General features: G+C 42.8%; 1 protein-coding gene and 1 long non-coding RNA gene across 4 annotated transcripts; one reads left to right on the top strand and one right to left on the bottom strand.

Annotated features, from left to right (window-relative positions):
* Positions 1-385: 385 nt before the first annotated feature.
* Positions 386-7434, bottom strand: LOC134366359 (uncharacterized). Its single transcript, XR_010022305.1, has 3 exons — positions 7361-7434; positions 6767-6817; positions 386-434 (listed from the first exon to the last, which is right to left on the bottom strand). It is a non-coding gene; the product is annotated as an uncharacterized LOC134366359 (long non-coding RNA).
* Positions 7435-10354: 2920 nt separating this feature from the next.
* ZBTB18 (zinc finger and BTB domain containing 18) lies at positions 10355-17695 on the top strand. 3 transcript variants are annotated; one of them, XM_063082806.1, is made up of 3 exons: positions 10355-10439; positions 15259-15946; positions 16059-16117. In XM_063082806.1, the coding sequence occupies exons 2-3, from the start codon at positions 15273-15275 to the stop codon at positions 16066-16068; spliced, it is 684 nt and encodes a 227-aa protein (XP_062938876.1). In that variant the 5' UTR covers positions 10355-10439; positions 15259-15272; the 3' UTR covers positions 16069-16117. The 3 variants fall into 3 exon arrangements, with proteins under 3 accessions (XP_062938876.1, XP_062938874.1, XP_062938875.1); XM_063082804.1 differs by having other exon boundaries at positions 15259-17695; XM_063082805.1 differs by lacking the exon at positions 10355-10439 and adding an exon at positions 14640-14647 and having other exon boundaries at positions 15259-17695.
* Positions 17696-19837: the final 2142 nt, after the last annotated feature.

The raw sequence follows: 19837 nt of genomic DNA on the forward strand, positions 1-19837 counted from the left end.
GGAGATTGCAACACTAAAAATAATAATAATATGCTTTAAAAACTCAGAAGTAAAAGGCGTAAAAAAAGAACATTTGGGATGGAGGTGAGGTTTGGAGGTAATGGCACGGAGGTGGCGGGGGCGGGCAACATAAATCGTCCTGTTCATTCATTTAGGGTAACAGAAGCTGGATATTCACTATGACCAAACTAACAGCTACCGGCCTTAATAAGATAACAGGCGTTCAGAGACTGATGCTTCTTTGTGCTAGATGTCTTTGAAAGGAAAAAAAGAATCATCTTTGTTTTGTTACTAAGTTCTTTCTTAGCTCCGAAGTCCACACATCTCTTAGTGGAGTAGTGCAGTGTCCTCGAGCTCTCAAGATTTTAGACATTATATATTCACGTTGACAAGGTGTTAGGTCCCTGGTTTTTAGTTCAGTGGAGGGAGACTTTCTGGAAAAATTAAAATATAAGGACATGTTTCCAATTTTTAAAATAATTGTGTATTGTAGAAAAAATAAACTAACTAAAAACTTGCATATTGTTTTATTTCTAAAACTTTGCCTAATTTTATTTGGTTCTTTCCACCCTCCACCCCCCCCTCCACCCCCAAATACACTTTTTGATCTTTTCTTCTCTTTCTGAAGTTCTCTTAACAAGGGTTAATTTATCATTTTTTTTTTCTTCCCATTTATCATCAGATTGTCCCTGCGGCCACTGGAATGCCATCAGAATCAACCGACTGAATGATGAATGTGGATCAGCAAGGAAACACCTTTTTGAAAAGAGTAAATACCCAAGGTTGTAATATATTTATGATAATATTTTTGTTCCAAATGAAAATGTATAATATCCTGTCTGGTTTTTAATGTTCCCTGATATTTTTACTTGTAGTTGTTTCCTATTAAACTCGACGAATATGCAGTCAAAGCTATGACCACATGACCACACACACACACACACACACACACACACACACACACACACACACACACACACACACACACACACACACACACACACACACACACACACACACACAGCTTGGGCTTACTACCAAAGCAAGATGAATTCGATCAATTATCTTGTTATTTAGAAAATGAGTTATTTACTTGCATTTAATAGTGGTTTAAAATAACTCTCTCTTTGTATGTGTCTTTCCCTCCAAATTGGTTCATGTACGTACATAATAACCACCTAAGTGGCATAAAATTTTCAATTTGGAAAGTTCAAGCCAATCACTTTAATATCCATATTGATTTACCTAAAAATAATACAGAAGTTCTAAAAATCAAGAGAGATAACCTAGTTTCAAAAATAGCCACTTGTGTACTTGCTCATGGTGGGTAAAATTTAGGCCATATGTTTTTATTTGTTTTCATACCTATTTAACTTGTATGGAGAGGGTATGCTGGTCATTTAAGAAAATGATTAAGAGTTAATTTGTTGCTTTCATTTTTAAGGCTATTTTAGTTACAAATATTACAATAGACAGAAGTATTAAACATTTCTATCTCATTGAATGGCAAGCAATTTTAACAAGCATTATAAAATATACATTTATATATCAATATTATATGTTACCTCCATGACATCTGCAGAAAATAAAAATATAATGTTATTTTACACACCTATTTTAAGCTATATAGTTCCATTTTTCCTAAATTGGTGTGATAGTCATTGATATTTATAAACATTATCCAGATGTGCATTTAATAATATGGTACAGATGTCTCTTTAACCAACTATATTTCAGGTCTGATAATTAAAAAAAAAAATTTCTCCTCCTATTAAAATAGCAAAGTCCCTACCAGTCTTAAGCATTCACAATTGAGAATCAAAATTTTCACTCTTATAACATAAGAATAAAGTGAATAGAAATCATAAATACTAAAAATTTGCTTTTAGCAATATGATATAATAGAAAAATATTTTTAGTAATATTAAAAGACACTATACTTGTGTGAAGTGGTTTGGGTCCATATCACATGCCTAAGCTCCATCCCCACGCCAAAGTATTATCTGAATGCTAAACATTATCTCTTAACCATAGCCTGCAATTGATCTAACTAGAAATCCCAAGGCAGAGTAATGACCAGGGCCTCTCCCTCTACTCACTCTCGTTCAGTGGAGTTTTACAGTTGTTTAGAAAAGCAGGATTGGAGGAATGAAGTACTAATGGGCTCAGGTAAAGCCTGCTCATTCTTGGATATTTCTGTATCTGTTTTTAAGTATTGCAGACTGGTAACTCTCAGAAGCTGTGTAAGAAGAAAGGATCTCAATCAAATTTCTGACCAGACTCCTCCTTATGGCCGCGAGAGTTTAATTTTCATTTAGACAACCATAAATATAGGCATAAGGGTCTGAGATGAATTATGTAAGCCTTTTAGCCATAACCATTACATTCTGCCACCAAATGAGCTGCTGTTCTCACTTTGTTTTATAGGCTGTGTGTAGCCTGTGTTATTATATCTGCCAAATAAAACCCAGCAAACCATGCAAATGAAAAGATAATCTTTTATCTCTCTTAGTCATCGGATACACCCATATATACAATTTTATCGGTTCCTCTGCACCAGATTTACTGCTATTAGGACTCTACTGTCTCAAGAGGAGCTACAAAAAGGGAAAATATCTCTTGCTTGAAGGCATCTTCATTTACATCCACTGATGGCATATGTCTTTAGTTGAAGCTACACTTGAAAAGTCAGGAATAATTCCTTGCATTATATGTTTAGCTTCTCTATGTGGTTCAACTGAGATCGTGAACTATTTCCTGAAGATAAAGACCCGGACGGCCTACATTTTTTTTAAAACATGGCAGATTCCAATCTGTATAAAAACAGTAAGGCTTTTTGTTTTAGTGTCAGAGTGGCCTAAATATCTGAAAAGCAGTGACTTAGTAAGTTGATGACAAACGAACTCTGCAGCTCACACCAATCTTATTTTGGGGCCTTGGACACATCACTTAGCCGTTCCATTTCAACATTCTCCTCTAAGCAGCAAAACTAACAAACACATCTTAAGCCTGTAAGAGATGTTTGGAGGAATGAACAACTCATGTCTAAGATGCCTCAAAGATGAAATACTCTTTACATATGCTAGAGAATTGCTATGATTCTACCAGGACTGTAAAATCTCTATCACGTCCATCTGGGATATTTCTATGTTGGGTCAGAGTACCCCCAAAAAAGTAAATGGGCACTTTTCTGGTAGTCTCCATAATAAGCTCGACTTAGTACTTTGTCCTAAGTTTGAAGGGAGCAGTTGAACATCTAAAGCACTACCATTTGCCTTCCGCCTCTATGAAAATGCAAAGATATGTTATTTCTTTCCATCTCTCCTTTCCTCCCTTTCCTTCTTTTCTCTCCCTTCCCCCTTTCTTCCCTTTTTTCTTTCCCTCCCTCCCTTTCTCCCCTCATTCCTATAAACATTTCTTGAATGCTTATTATGTGCCAAGCACCATCTTAGATGCTAAGGACACAGTTATTAATATCATAGAAAAATTCCCTATCCTAACAGATCTTATATCCTACCAAGGAAAATAGGAAACAAAAAATTGAGTCAGTATCTTAGATCATAGAAATTTTCCTGGTTCACTTCATCAGAGTAGTTCGACCCTGTTTCTTTCCAATGCTAATTCATGCATCTGGTTATGAGCCGGGCCAGATGTTTTATACAGAGGCTGATGTGCCTAGCACCAGGCCCTATGTACCTTAGAGGTTCAGTGACCGTCGAATGAATGAATTTATTTCTGAAAGTGATTAGTTAGGTTAACAAATAGCTTTGTTCCTCAATGAAATGTCAATGCATCTCCACAATTTCCCTGTAAGGTCAATTTAAAAGTACATCATGAGTGTGCTGTGAAACTCTGACTCTATATTAAGAAAACTGAGTTTGTCCCAAGCAGGTCTTACCAGAAAAACCAGCCAAACTGGTGACCCAGGACACACACACACACACACACACAGAGTTGCCCTGATTGTGCCAACTTCATACCTTGGAAGAGTTAAATACCAAGTATAGTCTAGTCCTCTTTACTTTTGGGCTAGCTATTTCATAAAGCATTATTTAAGGTGAAGTAGCAAAACATGGTTTGACAAAAAATAGTGGCAGAGATCAGCACAGCCCAGGAAGGACTGATGTCTCTACTTTATGTAACCCGCTGCTGTCCCCATCTCCATCTCCACAGTCTCTGCCATGGACCACTTCCCACTGGGATCTTTCCTCCTCTTTAGCTCTCTGCAATTATCCTTACCTTCTGCTATACTAGTAGTCCCCATCTTCTCACTGTTCTTTAAATTCCTCCCTCTACCCTGTCAAGCTATTGTCCCTTACATTCTCCGTCTGTCACTTGTCTCTGTCTAAATGCCATTATGTGTGTGTCTTTGTTACGCAGTCTCTTATTGCTGTTCTGTCTTAGTGAGCCTGTGTTTCTGCACCTGTCCCCTATTCCAAGTGCTAAGGCATGGCTTGGCATCGTACACCAGTTGTCACTCAGTTTTTTTTTGACCCAACCATTTTTTGCCATAAGCAGCCTGAACGGCCTCAGTTTTGTAAAACCCCTTCAGAGTAATGGGTTCTCAGTTAAACATGTGCCAATACATTAATGTACAGACAACAAAGGAAGCTTCAAGGCCCTAGGAGGAATTAGAAATGTGTTTTCTCCGAGTTCATATTCAAGAACCACTTTTCCTATTGTCTCCCATAAAGCCATTACTGCGGCTTCAATTTAAAATGCTTATTTTTGCTGAGTTTAATTTAGATACACATTTGCATTGTAAAATGGTTACGTTAAAAATAATCATTTTAGTCTTAAGCATAAATGCTAGTTCTTTGTAAGGGAAGTAACTTCCTGAGTTGCATGTTATCGCTAAGGGCGAAGTAAATTTCTGGAGTGAGATTTAACCTTCTGTCTGCTCTTATTACTGGGAATAGTTTGAATTTGGTATGTATCAAGACTTTTGTGTTAAATTTATAGAATTTCTTAATAACCAAAGGTTTTTATGAAGACAGTTTTATATTATTAGAGTAGTTAGGATTGCTATACATTTATTAGGCACCAACAATGTATTAGCCACTGGAGGGAAAAAATGGAATCTTACCCTTTCTTGTCCAGTGGGTTTATAATGACATCTATGCATAATAAAGTTATAAATATAAAGGGGAATGATATTATTTCATGTATTGTTGGCACCTAGCACATGGTAGAAATTTTACAACACAAACCATGATAATACAGTTCTATATTTCTCTAATGTGTTGTAAGTTCTCAGTAAATAATTTCTGAATATGTCACTTTCTTTTCTGCCGGTTTAAAGTCCAACAAGGTGCCGCATTCCTGAGAGAAGCAAGAATAAAAGGAAGGAAAAACCTCTCCCTGTATTGGAATGCAATGTTTCTATCTTCTGGTCAAAAGCACAGCGCCTGCACATAGTGGGTACACAGTGTCCATACCTACTGGTAATTTCTCTTGCTCTCTTTATCTCACCTTTTCTAAGTTAATTTGCACCCTGAATTTCTACATACCCCAATTTTATCAATTTAATATAATTAGACTATTCATATTTAAATATTTAGAAGTTTTATTCTTTCATTTTGAACAAAACTAACTACTTCTATTTACTATATATTTTACAGAATTTTGGAACAATGAATACCCCTTAAAGACTTACATTATTGAAAAACAAGGAGGGCGTGAATATCATTTTAAACCCTTTTTTTTTTTTTTTTAAATAGAACCTACTCATCTGGAAATGTTGTATGTTTAGTTTGATTATTTTAAAAAATTAAATCTAAAAAAACCTACAGGTGAAATGAAAGTATCTTTTAATTATCCAAATGAATGCAACCTCCAACAAAATAAACTCCAACATCTGGTTTACTGGAGGTACTGTGTGATTTCTAAGGATGGTAGACTTATCTATACAACTTTGTTTTGTTTAGGGTAGCATTTGAATGATTTTTCACTAATTGAACTTCCATCAGTGGATGGCAGGAGGGCATTCCGTGTACAAAGGAAGAAAGCCAGACTGGGGTTTGAAAATTGCCTGGGATTATATACAAAGTGAATGATGAATATATTTATAGTGCAAAGTTAAGTACAAAAAGCATCATTGTATGGATTTTTTCCTTCCATATGCCATAAAGTGTAATGCACTTTATAGAGGGGACAGGAGGAGATAGAGAGATTGCAAAAAAGAGGTGTGGGTTTGGTGGCTACTGAAATAACTCTGCTTTTTTCCTAAGTTCTCTGAAGTGGCCAGTCTTAGCCCCAACCAAGCCTTAACTATCGGTCTCCTTCAGCCATTACGCTGTCTGTAAAAGCACTGATTTACAGTAAGCAAGTGCAAACTGGATACACAGGAAGAATAGTTCTGGGAAGACCGTCTTTTGCTCCTTTGTGCCCTTAACCCTCAACAGGTTTGAGTTACTGTCATAGGCACATTCTGTTTTTAGTATAGGGATATACCCCCAATGCCCTGTGCAAATCTGTTAAGGATCTTTCCTTCAGAGTTTATGACAGCATTATTTATGTCTTCAGGGCTGAGAATCAGAATGAACCATGTCCAATTTAGGGCTTACCATAGTTCAGGAATTTAATAAATAGAGTCAAGTATCACAGAATTCATAACCCAGGGAATGATGTGGTATATAATGTGCTTTGCAGAATTATAAATACACATATTTCAAAGCCATGCTGCAGGAACGATGCTCTTTTTTCATTTCATTATGGTGGTGTGTGTTCCAACTTGTTCATTTACTTTTTTTTATCATTGTCTCACCTGCGTTTCTGTGTCTCCTCTTCCCTTTAGGCCACATCAACCTCTTCATTTCTAAAAGCCGAAGAGAGAGAAAGAAAATCGAAGCAAGAGTTTCAAGTATGCTATGATATTGAGAGTGAGTGGGCTTAATAGAAGTTTGAAGAAACTTTTCATTTTAGTGTGTTTTTTCTCTTTAGATTCAAAATCAGGTTAATCTCTACCCACATTTTGTTACTTTTTATATTTATTATATTATAAATATCACACCTTGGAATATCTAGTGCTTTGTTTTTTTGTTTGCCTGCCTTATTTTTAAGAAAAAAATTCCAATAATACCTGAAGTTAATAAGTTTATAAAATATCAATATTCAAAAATTAATTTCATAGATGACCTTTCCAATGTGACCTATTGCATGAAATGTAATAAAAAGACTGATGTTTTTCAGAGATTTGACCTGTGGTTCACATTTAAAGTCAGACATTTATTTTATGGAGCTGCTCATCAAATTAAATTTTATTTGGTCTGTCATCACTTTATTGGTCAAAATGCCTGCATTATTAAAACATAAAACTTGTGCCCTGGCAAGAAACCTAACCGTGAGTGCTTTGATTCACCTGCATCATTTGTAATTTCAGGACTTCCAGAAAAGTATGGATTAATTGCAATGGTGCAGGACTGAGATTCCTCCAGAGGGAAAGCAGTGTATCTTTTTCCAGTAGTTTAGTGTCTGTACTTCGTGAACTTTTTTTCCACTGTGGGAAAGAAAAGAAGAAAGTAGATTATTGGCTCTAAAAAACCACAAAATTCCATCAATAGCTTTATATCATGGTAATTTGCTAAGCCTCTCATATAGAGGTAAACATCTGATTTTGAGGAGCTTACTTGAGGGGGGTATTTGGACTCTAACTTTTTACCTTCCATGGTTCCAGTGGGTGCTGAATAAAAACAGTAATCATTCTATAGTATGATACCTTTCATATCGGTCTTATTGTGTTTACGGTTTGTATGTCGAGGACTTTCCAAAGAGGATTAAAAGTATCATTTGCACAGCAAGTTTATAAGAGTTTAAAATAAAGTCAGAAAGTACAAAAATTTTTTTTAATGTTGAAAAAAAAGGGCAGAGAAAATACAATGTCACTGAGGACCAGGAATAAGATGGAGGTAGCAATTGGTGTTGACATACTAGCATCCTTAAATATCCATTTAATATTTCCTGGCCACAGTACTCAGCTCTCAAAATGGATTCTAGTAATGACTGTTGAGGAAAGAAAAAAAACCACACAACAGTCACGACTTTTGACTCTTAGTGTCTCCCCCTGAACATCTCTGGGGCAGTTATTCTACTTGCAGGTACATTCTGGAAAACGTTTTGTTAGAGCTGTGACTTTACTTTAGATGCCACACAGCTGAGTGTTTAAGCTTTTTGTGGATAATCTGAATCTTCTAATTTTCTTGTGAATATGTTTAATATCCTGAAAGCATTACTTTATTTCTATTCATCCAGACATCTATTACTTTCCTTATCTTTGACTTTCAGCAGGTGAGAAAGAGCTTTGAGAATACAAACATTTCTTTTCCCTCTTTTTTCCTGAACTTGGTGGTGAAACATGCACTCCTTTTTACATTTGTTTGTTTGTTTGTTTGTTTAGTGTGTTTCATCCATCAGGAACATTTATACATTTCCCTAACCTGAAACAGGTCAGACTGAAATTGGGCCTTCTAACAAAAAGACTGGAAAGACCTAGAATTCATCAAAAGCATGAATACAACAACAGACTTCATGGAACAAAAACTCTAGTTATCATAGGCACAGCCTTGACCTCAGTGATCCATCCGAGGGCACAGAAAATTGGGGAAAGAGTAGAAAACATCACCACTGTTTCTCACAGAATATTCTAAATGCTATCTCAGTTGCAGGAATTTTGTGTGCTCCTGTTCTCACTTCACTGGCAATTCAACGTGTCTGATTTGCCCACACAATACTTCCAACTTACTTCACCCGTTTGACCTGGAACAAAGTGAAAGCACATTATGCCCAGTTGAAAGGTCTCCTGGCAAGGCGGTTAGCAACAGGCTTGCCAGTCGGGGTTCAGTTAGCAAAGAATAAACACAATTCATCAGACAATTGCTAGGGGACTGAACTTCCTCACTGTGCAGTTTCCTATTTCATTGTCTTGAAACCATTTTTCCACTTGTTATTCAACCTTTTACTTGTAATTCTTGCCTCAGCAAGATCTCCAGTTTCTCAGGGGGCAGAAATTTCTTACATTTCTTCGAGGCCGTGGCAGGGACTAACCCAATGGCACCACAAAGAACTGGTACCGAGTAAAAGAAGGCAGGGAAAGCGACACTTTCCCTCGGTAGCTTGAACTTGTGGCTTGATACGTACCAATCACGGCATCTGCAAGTACCAATTTTGCTGTAATGCTCTAACATGGGGTCCCTTGGGAATGCCATCACTTGTAACAGCCTCGGTACACAGGGGACACGAGGGTTCTGCGAGAAATGCAGGCGCTCCGTCCTGCCGGTGACACGACGACGTCAGCAGAACGACCCCCAGACGCGGCCTCCCCGGGCGGCTCGCGAGCTCAGCGCCCCGACGGCCACCTGCGCGTGGGACACCGCGGGTCGCAGCGGGAACGTTCCTCGGTCCCCCTCTCCGGCGCCCGGGCAGGCGAAGACCCGAGCGTCGTCACCTAGTCCCGGACTCGAGTCGTCTGTGTCCCCGGGTGCCCTCCCTCCCGAGGACACCTGCGCAACTTGGGGGGCAGCCCAGCCCCACCACACGTTGAAAAGTGTGTTTAGGGTTGTCACGGTGCCCACCGAAAAGCCCGCCCCACGCCCCCAAAGTGCGCGCGGCCTCCCCGCCTGGAAACAAGCCCCGCCCAGCGCAGCTGTCGCTGCCGCCTGCGGGCTCCTTTCACTTTCTCACGGCCAAGTCACCCAGAGGGGCGCCGCTGCCGCCGCCGCCGCCGCTGCTGCGCCCCGAGGACTCCGCCCCGCGCCGCTCCGCTCCCGGCCCCGCCCACCCCAACAGTCGCTGCCTGCGATTGGCACGCGCGGGCGGCGGCTCCCGATCGCCTCTCCCATTGGCTGGGCCCCCTTGTCAATCCCACGAGTGCCCGCCGACTCCTCCGCCCTCCCGAAAAGCCGCCCTCCCATTGGAGGAGCCCGCGGGCCAGGGGCGGGCGGGGAGCGCCGGGCCTGCCGCTTTCGGTCAATCGCAGGAGCCCGACTCCCGGAGGGAGGGAGGGAGGGAGGGAGGGAGGCCGGGGGAGGCGGGGGGCGGGCTGGGGTGTGGGGGGGCGAAACATCTGGCCGGCGCCGCCGCGTGCGTGCGTGGTGCGTGCCCCCGCCCCGCCCCCGCGCCCCCCCGCGCCCGCCCCCCCCCGGCCCGGCGGCTCGGCGCTCGCTGCCGCGCTCGCTCCCTCGCTGTGTCTGGCAGGCTGCGGCCGCCGCTGGGCTGCTGCCATGGGGAGCCGTTGAGCGTGGGGCCCTCTGCGCTCCGCCGCGCTCCTCCGGCTGCCAGCGGGGGTGGGTGGGCGGGCGGGGGAGCGGGCGACGGAGCCGGGAGTGGGGGGCGGGGGGGCCCGAGGCGAAGGAAGCCCACCAAGTCCGGCGGCGGCGGCGGCGGCGGTCGGGAGGAGGCGGAGGACGCGGCGGTGGGGACGCGGTGACTTAGGGCCGCTCCGTGTGAGTCCCGGCGCCGGTCCCCCTGGCGGGCAGGGGGCGCCAGCTGTGCGGCGCTGGCGGAGGGCGGGCCGGGCCGGGGGCGCCCCCGCGAGTGGAGTTAGTTTGTGGGATCGGGGCGGCGGCGGGGGGAGCGGCGCAGCTGCGGGAGGCCGGGCGCGCGGGGCCGGGGCCGCTGCAGCTGCGGGGTCGGGCGGGGTGCGGGCCGGCCGGCTCCGCGCCGCGTCCCACCCCCCGGGCCTCCCCCCGCCCCCCGGAGCCGGTGCAGCTGCGGCGCGGGGCGGGCTCCCGGCCGGTGCAGCTGCGGTGGCGCCTCCCGGGTGCGGAGGGCGGGGGGGGGGAGGGGGCTTGGGAGCCGCCGCAGCTGCAGCGGCGCCCGGGACGGCCGCGGCTCGGGGACCGGTGCAGCTGCAGTGGCGCCCGGGGGGAGGGGGCGCGGGGGAGGGTCCCCCCCCCCCCTGCTGGTGCAGTTGCCGGGAGGCCCCGGGGGCTCGCGCGCGGTGGCGTCGGGGAAGCGGTAGCCAGCAGCCTCCTCCCCCCGCCCGGGCTGCTTCTTAGGACTTTTCTTTTGTTGTTGCCGTGACCCGGCTCTGTGTTGTCGGCTGCTGTGGAAGGTGTTTTCCTGCTGCACCGGCTGTGCGCCCTCCGCCTCCTTCCCTGTGGTTTTTCACCTTCCTCTTTCCCCGTGTGTTTTATGCACAGCCCAGTACGTCAAGATTTGCATTTCTGCCCCGCTCCCTGCCCCCAGCGCGCCGAAAAGCACAACCCCAAGCTCGCAGGACCTCTGTGGATCCCCGGGAGCGAGACGAGAAGGGGTTCATCTGCGGAGGGGGGGGGTCGCTGGTCCGCTGCGGTGCTTGGGAGTCATTAAACTGCCACCCACCCCCCACCCCGCTGGGTAAATGGGGTGATTGATGTCTGATAGGTTGGAATGGGGCGTTTGTGGCGAGTAGGTTGTGCTGCTGGGGAGGCATCTGGCTCCAACGAGTGCCTCCTGAACTAGGCGTTCATAATTGTGCCATTCACCGCGAAGTTACAGAAAGTTAGGTTTGTGACTTTGGCAGAGCGACAAGGACAGGGCAGAGTCGTCGGAGGGTTTTGTGGCTCTGTAACTCTCGGCCATGGTTTTGCAAGGAGAACGGAGTGGTTATCACCGGGGCTGAGACGCTTGCGCCTCAGGCCCCAGCTCCTTTTCTGCTCTTCACCCTCCCCAGAGTCTGTGAAATGTATGTGACGTTCATAGATGTCGCAGCACCTTGCACGGCACCGGTCAGCCCAGCCTGGGTTACGTTCCAGTTTCATCAGCCATTAGTAAAGACCCGTAAACTCTCGCTAAAAAGTTCCCCAAACTTACTAGATGTGACTCCCCCACCCCCTCCGCCCCTCCATTCCCTCTGAAAGGTTTTCTTGTGATCGTGAACGTTACAGACTGACCCCCAAATTGTTATGGGACACAGATCAAGGGAAAGACAAGGTTCTGCTGGTTTTGAGCAGCAAGTCACATCAGACATGCAGGTGCAGCGTTCATCTTAAGTGACTGTAGTGGGTTTTATCAGTTTATTAATTGGTCTCATTGAACTGAAGTACTTTCCAGGATTTCAGAAAGTGCAGTTTCAGCTTGTTGATACTGAGAATTGAAATTTGCATTCACTGTGGCAGTGTGAGAAATTTCACTGAGAAAGTAGTTGTAGGTTAAGTAGTTAAATAAGAGTGAAATAATAATGAGAGCCGGGCTGAAGTAATAGTTCTGAATAAGTCTGCCAACATTTCTGAGACATGTATACCATTATCTCAGGAACAAAAAAATAGTGCCGTACTAATGTTGAAGTGGGACTGAAGATGTCAAATGGGTTGGCTTAAAAATATCCCTAAACTGCCTTTAAAACTGAACGTTGGAGTTGAGTAAAAGTGAATCTGGATTTCCTGAATAGCTTTGGGGCTTGAGTGTGCTGTCAGTATGTAAGCCAGTCCACCAACTTAAGACAGAAGTGTTGCGATTCCATAAATACAGTAGAACTCCATATGCTGAGTTTTTCAATTTCTTCTGTTAGAAAGTTTGGGGAAAAAAGGAAGACTTTGAAGTATTTTGTTTATACTAACAGAAGAGAAAAGTTCTCCTAAGAAAAAGCTGGTGGCAGGAGTGTAGAGGAGTAGCATATGGCATTAAAAGGGGCACAGCTGGAGGTAGCATTTCCATCTGAACATGATGTCAGAGCAGCTGACAGCCTGCCATCCCTCAGCCTTTTATTCTAACACACAGACAGGGAGTTAGTGTGTGCGGATCTGTGGTGGAGAAGGTATCATTCCTCTCTAACATCATCTCCACTTTGCATCTGTCTCTCTTAGTCTGCTTTTTTTCCACCGATGTAACAGACCTGGAGCCAGCAAGACTCAGAGGAAAAGCCTTAATCAGGTTTATGTGTCCTAAAGGTAGGAGTAGCAAGAGATTAGATTGAGCATATTTCTGTTTGGGTGTTTTGTTTATTTAATTTAAAAGAAAAAAAATCACATTTCTTTTCTAACCCAGTTTAGGAAATAATATATGCAATTGAGTTTTAAATGAACATCTTACTGAAGTTGAAAGTCTTGGGCTTGTTTAGTTTTGATTTTTATCCCTTTTACTTGAGCAAGTAAATAACTTTAATACACAGAAATATTTCAAGTTTTGAAATTTGAGGAAAGGTTTTGAAATATTGCTTTTTGAGATCACTTTGGATTAAAAAATGCATTTGTTGTTGTTAATTGCTCTTTAGATCCCTTTTGCTTTGGGGGGGGGGAGAAATAGTAAACTGTCTAGAATCCAGCATTCAAACTTATATGAGAAGATTATTCTAGTTAAGAAGCTAGATTGTTGTGTAATTAATTCCACTGTGAAACTTTATTCTTCAGCACATTCAACAGCACTACTGAAACATACAGCTGTAGTGCTTTTGAAACTGAAGGTTTTTAAGAAGGAAAAAAAAAAAAAACCCCAAACTTTTGTCCCCAGGAGAATAGTTTGACTGGTTTCCTCATTTCTCTTTCGAATATATATTTAAGAGATCTTTTATTTCAGCATAACAATAATTATTTGCAGGAGTTTTTGTGTTAGCGACTAATTTAGAACTTGTAGATCTGAGCTGCCTGAATTGGCCAGACAGCTGTAATCGCACTGCTCTATTCTTAATCTCTTTATCTGGGCAGCAGCTGCCATATGGCCACAGTCAGCTGGATCAGATGTTTATAAGCTTCCTTCTTCGTCCCTCTCTGTCCTCTCAGCCTCCTAATTTGATCACGGCTACCTTGTGAGCTGCCCTCCAATCTTTATTTTTAGCCCTCTCAAGGATTAGGATTGATGTTAGCTGTGGGGCACTTAGAGTGATTGTATTGTAAGTCTTGGTTCATTCTAGCGGTGGCGTCTTGCAGAATGTGTTTGGGGTTAGGATGAAAGTTTTAAGTCTGTCTTGGTCAAAGTGTAGAAGAAGGGGGAAATAATTTCTGAATATGAAATTAATGTGTACCCATTCCCAAAATGCACTTGCTGAGATGGATGGTGTGGAGCCTGGCTTCTGGTCACAGGGAAGGGGAAGTCGTGTTTTCTTTATTTTTAAGGAGTTTACCCACTGCAATCGAAGCTTGACCCTTTGGACATCTTTGCCTTTTCTCTCCCTCCGTTTTACCCTCCCTCACCAGGAAACAAAGGCAACAATGCATATTTGAAAGAATGGAAGCTAGTGGGAAAACAAAAATATATCAAGTTATGTTGAAACAAAGTATTTTCTGTTGGCTTGGGTAAGGCAGAGCCAGGGGGGAAAAAGTTTCCCTTTTTCTAGAAAGGCTTTTTTTAAAAAAGTTGAGCCTGTGAAGCTTTTGAGTTTCACTTAAGCATGGTGTGTGCCTTTATTTTTAAAAGTTTGAATTAATTTTAATATGGAACTCATTTTGCCGTGCCGTTGGATCAAAGTTGAGATGAGAATTTTCAGAGTTAAATAAAGCCTCTCTGGTTCCTAATGTTCTACAAGTACAGATTCTACAAAGAAATGTAATCATTTTTTTCCCCTCAATTCATTTAAAAAAATCTTTGGATTTGTTCATAGTAAAGATGATCTTTTCCATCTGTTGGTGTAGTTCCTTCTGATCTCGTACATGTGTGCTATACCTGCAAATCTTAAGGCATTAACATCTGTTTTTATACACAGGGCTTTTGTTGTTGTGACACTGTGACTTTAAAAGTAAGTTGTTTGCTGATTTCCAGACTAATTATGAGATTTCATTTTTTTTCTTGATTCAGCCGTGTGTGTGTGTGTGTGTGTGTGTGTGTGTGTGTGTGTGTGTGTGTTTAAGCAGTGCTTTCTAAGTACAGTTAAATATCAAAAGTAATAAATTAAAAAGGATGGTTGAACAAGTTTTCTTGAGTCTTCCAAAATACGTTAGGACTTTTCTTTGTTCATTATATGAGTTCCCTTTGCAATTAAAGCTACTTTGTAGGTTTTGTGGGACATAATTTGATGAGCAGCTTTAATTAAATTTGTGAAAGAGTTCGAAATTCTTAGTCTCAGTAAGAGATTGTAGTTAAATGAGGGCTTTTAAAACTTGACTGAAAGTTCAAGAAAGGTGGAGATGCGGCAGAGACTGTTTGGCTAGCAAGTTCTGAAAGTGTATGTTTTTCTTCTTGCATTCAGGTCTTGTGCGTGTGATTTGGTAGTCCCTGGGTCATAAGCCTGATTAAAATTCAGGGACATGTACCTCGGCAGCCAGAGCGGAATTATTTTTTTATATGGGGACTAGAGCGCTGAAAAGTTGTTCCTGTCCAGGCTCTAATGAGAAATTTCTGTTTTCCCAGGTTATGAAGACAGTATGGAGTTTCCAGACCATAGTAGACATTTGCTGCAGTGTCTGAGCGAGCAGAGACACCAGGGTTTTCTTTGTGACTGCACTGTTCTGGTGGGAGATGCCCAGTTCCGAGCGCACCGAGCTGTACTGGCTTCATGCAGCATGTATTTCCACCTCTTTTACAAGGACCAGCTGGACAAAAGAGACATTGTTCATCTGAACAGCGACATTGTTACAGCCCCCGCTTTCGCTCTCCTGCTTGAATTCATGTATGAAGGGAAACTCCAGTTCAAAGACTTGCCCATTGAAGACGTGCTAGCAGCTGCCAGTTATCTCCACATGTATGACATTGTCAAAGTCTGCAAAAAGAAGCTGAAAGAGAAAGCCACCACCGAGGCGGACAGCACAAAGAAGGAGGAAGACGCTTCAAGTTGTTCGGACAAAGTCGAGAGCCTCTCGGATGGCAGCAGCCACATGGCCGGCGACCTGCCCAGCGACGAAGATGAAGGGGAAGAGGAGAAACTGCACATCCTGCCCGGCAAAAGGGACTTGGCGGCCGAGCCTGGGAACATGTGGATGCGATTGCCCTCGGACGCCGCAGGCCTCCCCCAGGCAGGCGGCGAGGCCGAGCCCCACGCCACGGCCGCTGGGAAAACAGTCGCCAGCCCCTGCAGCTCCGCCGAGTCTTTGTCCCAGAGGTCTGTCACCTCCGTGAGGGATGCGGCAGATGTTGACTGTGTGCTGGACCTGTCTGTCAAGTCCAGCCTTTCGGGAGTTGAAAATCTGAACAGCTCTTATTTCTCTTCACAGGACGTGCTGAGAAGCAACCTGGTGCAGGTGAAGGTGGAGAAAGAGGCTTCCTGTGAGGAGAGTGATGTTGGCACTAATGACTATGACATGGAACATAGCACTGTGAAAGAAAGTGTGAGCACTAACCCCCGGGTACAGTACGAGCCGGCCCATCTGGCTCCGCTCAGGGAGGACTCGGTGCTGAGGGAGCTGGACCGCGAGGACAAAGCCAGCGACGACGAGCTCATGACCCCGGAGGGCGAGCGCGTCCCGGTGGAGGGCGGCATGGAGAGCAGCCTGCTGCCCTACGTCTCCAACATCCTCAGCCCCGCCGGCCAGATCTTCATGTGCCCGCTGTGCAACAAGGTCTTCCCCAGCCCCCACATCCTGCAGATCCACCTGAGCACGCACTTCCGCGAGCAGGACGGGCTGCGCAGCAAGCCGGCCGCCGACGTCAACGTGCCCACGTGCTCGCTGTGCGGCAAGACCTTCTCGTGCATGTACACGCTCAAGCGCCACGAGCGGACCCACTCGGGCGAGAAGCCCTACACGTGCACGCAGTGCGGCAAGAGCTTCCAGTACTCGCACAACCTGAGCCGCCACGCCGTGGTGCACACCCGCGAGAAGCCGCACGCCTGCAAGTGGTGCGAGCGCAGGTTCACGCAGTCCGGGGACCTGTACAGGCACATCCGCAAGTTCCACTGCGAGCTGGTGAACTCGTTGTCGGTCAAAAGCGAGGCGCTGAGCCTGCCTGCCGTCAGGGACTGGACCTTGGAGGACAGCTCCCAAGAACTGTGGAAATAATCTTACCCGTCTATATAAATAATATATATACATATATATAAATAGATCTCTATATAGTCGTGGTACGGTCTAAAAGCAGCCTTGTTTCCTGGAACTAAAAAGTTGGGATATTAACTTGTTTTTGCACTTTAGACTAGCATGAGAGTCTCACTAATTTAGCATTCTGATAAAAGCGACTTTAGAGCGCGTCGGAGACTAGAGACGTGTTTTTCCTTTGAGGGGTAGGGGAAGTAAGCCAATAAACCTGTTAATCAGATCGTCCTATCACAAAATGCTTTCCTAGGGCTTAATTTTGTCACCACGGCATTGTCTTTTGAGCTGTTTTGTTTTTTGTTTTTTTTCCCCTGCAATTTTTTTTTTTTTTTTTTTTCCTTTTTGAAGTAGAAATTCCCTCCAGTTTTATTAGCCTCTTTATACATCTCAAATTGCATGAACCTTTTCTGGCTGTTGGAAACCTGAATGCTTTTAGACCCAAATGGAAAATTTCTGAAATGCTGGATTATCTATTTTTAAACAAGCAGTTGACTTAATACTTTCTGTGGCAACTTCTGGTTTTCTGACGGTTCCCAATGAGAGAAATTCTGCAAGTACACTGGGATCACTGGGACACTGTCTTGTGAAGGTTTGCTTGAGATGAAAAAGGATTTTGCAGCTTCAGCAGTGTTGAACTGTGTGTTTAAAAATGTGAATTACTGTTATTGTATACTGTAATTGATTACATGGGCTGGGGGGGTGTCAAAAAACTTGACAGGTTGTGTTGATGCTCTTAGTTGAGTCTTGAAAAGTAAATATTAACGCTACAGAAATGCATGCGTTTCAATATATTTTTTTGTCTTTGCATCGTATAACTTTAACGAGTGATTTTAAAATTATTTAATTTCCTTAGAAAAATAGCACCATTTGGAAAAAAAAAAAAAAAAACCCTGGTGTTATGAAGAACGTAAATGCACTGTTTTTACTTTTATTTTATATAATTTAAATTGACTTTCCCACTGTCTTTAAGTTGCAACTGTTAAGCTGAGTAAAAACTTAAGCTGCAAATTGATAACTTCGCTACACAACAAGGAAAATATAAATGTTTACAAACAGCTTAAAGATTTGCATGTGCGGTGTGCATTTATAACAGACTTCTAATTGCACAGAACTCATGCCAGCTCAAAGTTTAGGTATAACATTTACCCAGTTGAGCATTTTTAGAATAACTACTGCACAAATTGACAATAGGTCATTTTTTTTTTTTTTTTTTTGCTCCCCTTTTCTTTTTCTCCTCTCCTTCCTTACCCTCCCTCTCTTTACACCCCCCCCCCTCCCAACTCATGAAAAGATTCTATGGACTGAAAAAACCCCAGGCTGAAAGGACTGGACTGCCTTGATTGACATGGGGAAGGGGGTTAGTAGACTATGTGTATCTCGGCAGCAGAGGCTGCAGCCCGACGTGTGGTTTTAATGACCAGCACACAGGGCAGGAGCATTTTGCACAGTGTTTGTTTTCCTGTCTTGCACTTACAAATAAGGTCTATGGGAGTAGCATGGAAAACGTTTGCTGTTTTTCCCTTTTTTTTTTTTTTAATTGCTTTTGTTTAAAATTTGATCGCCTTAACTACTGTAAACATAGCCTATTTTTGTGCTTAAGATACTGAATGGAAAACTCCATTGTGTGTTGCTGGACTGTTTTGGAAATATTTGGTCAAATGTGTGTTAATTTGGCTGTAATGGCATTTAAAGCAAACAAACAAACAAAAAAAGCTGTGAAAATGGCCTTGGAGCATTATCTTTAGTTACTTGAAGAGTTTCTAGTTTTTTTTTGTTTTTTTTTTTTTTTATGAAATACAGTTTATGTTAAAATAATTTTTATTAATTTAGAGAAGACAATCAATTTCTGTGAGAAAACGGACTTTCTTTTGGATTTTCTTTTTGTGGTCATTGTGAGTGATTGCTTTTTCCTTTTCTTAGTTTTACATTCTTCCTTTGTTCTAAAACTTAGACTGACATCTAGCTTTGACAATCATAGTATGTTTTATTTTCCTGAGGGGGGAATAACTTATATTGCTGTTTAGTTTTGTACTATTGGTGTGTTGGTGAATTTTTAAACTGTGTGCTAACTGCAATAAATTATATGAACAGAATTTCTTGGGTGTGTGTGTTTCTTTATTGTGATCATGTATTACATAGATTCTAAGTGTGCATTGTACGTAGCATCTTTATTTTAGTATCAGTTCTATTCAGAGTTTATGAAACTGTTAGAATACCTTAAATCACTCGAATGGAAAAGTACAAACAATCAGAATCATTTAAGAAGATACTAAGTACACATTTTAAAAATATGACCCATTTTCTACAATCTAGATCAAGAATGCTGAGGTCATTCTCTAGCAACTTGTGAATCCATGAAACTTTAAGTGGCAGCATAGGTTTTTCATAATACAATGTATAACTACTAATCCACACAGTGTAAGTTACTTTTCATGTGTAATTTTATCCCGAGTCGATTGGTCAAATCTATTCTCCTGTGTTCTGGTGTAAATAGAAAATTGAGGGAGACCGGATGTCTTAATTTGGAAGACTGATTGACTAATGACTGGAATTCTAGGCAATTGGATTAGCAGGCTTTCAATTGCTCAAGATGAGCTACATACATCCTTTTTGTGGCTGCCAGAACTCGAAAGTTCCCAGGTTTTAATTCTCAAGGTTTAAGAGGAATTGTCACCAACAGCCCTCAGTCCAAGCAGGGCCAGGCACTGACCTAAGAGATTTAATTAATCCTGAAATCTAATTGTCTATAACTTCCAACCTTAAAGATACATATGGAAATATAGCTTTACATTACTAATATCAAAACTAAATAAAATACATTTATATTAAACGGTGTATTGTGAGGTCAATATTCTCAACTTCTATAGAAGTGGGATATAAGGTCTGGAGCTTGAAACTGTACCATTTATAAGCTCCCTGATGGCTTTGGATAGGCATTCACAAATATTTTATCATAAAACACA

The sequence above is a fragment of the Cynocephalus volans genome, chromosome 18, assembly GCF_027409185.1.
Source record: "Cynocephalus volans isolate mCynVol1 chromosome 18, mCynVol1.pri, whole genome shotgun sequence".
Classification (NCBI taxonomy): Eukaryota; Metazoa; Chordata; class Mammalia; order Dermoptera; family Cynocephalidae; genus Cynocephalus; species Cynocephalus volans.

Excerpts from the sequence above, each read along its gene's own strand:
- ZBTB18 (XM_063082804.1), top strand. The coding sequence starts at position 15,273 with ATGGAGTTTCCAGACCATAGTAGACATTTGCTGCAGTGTCTGAGCGAG.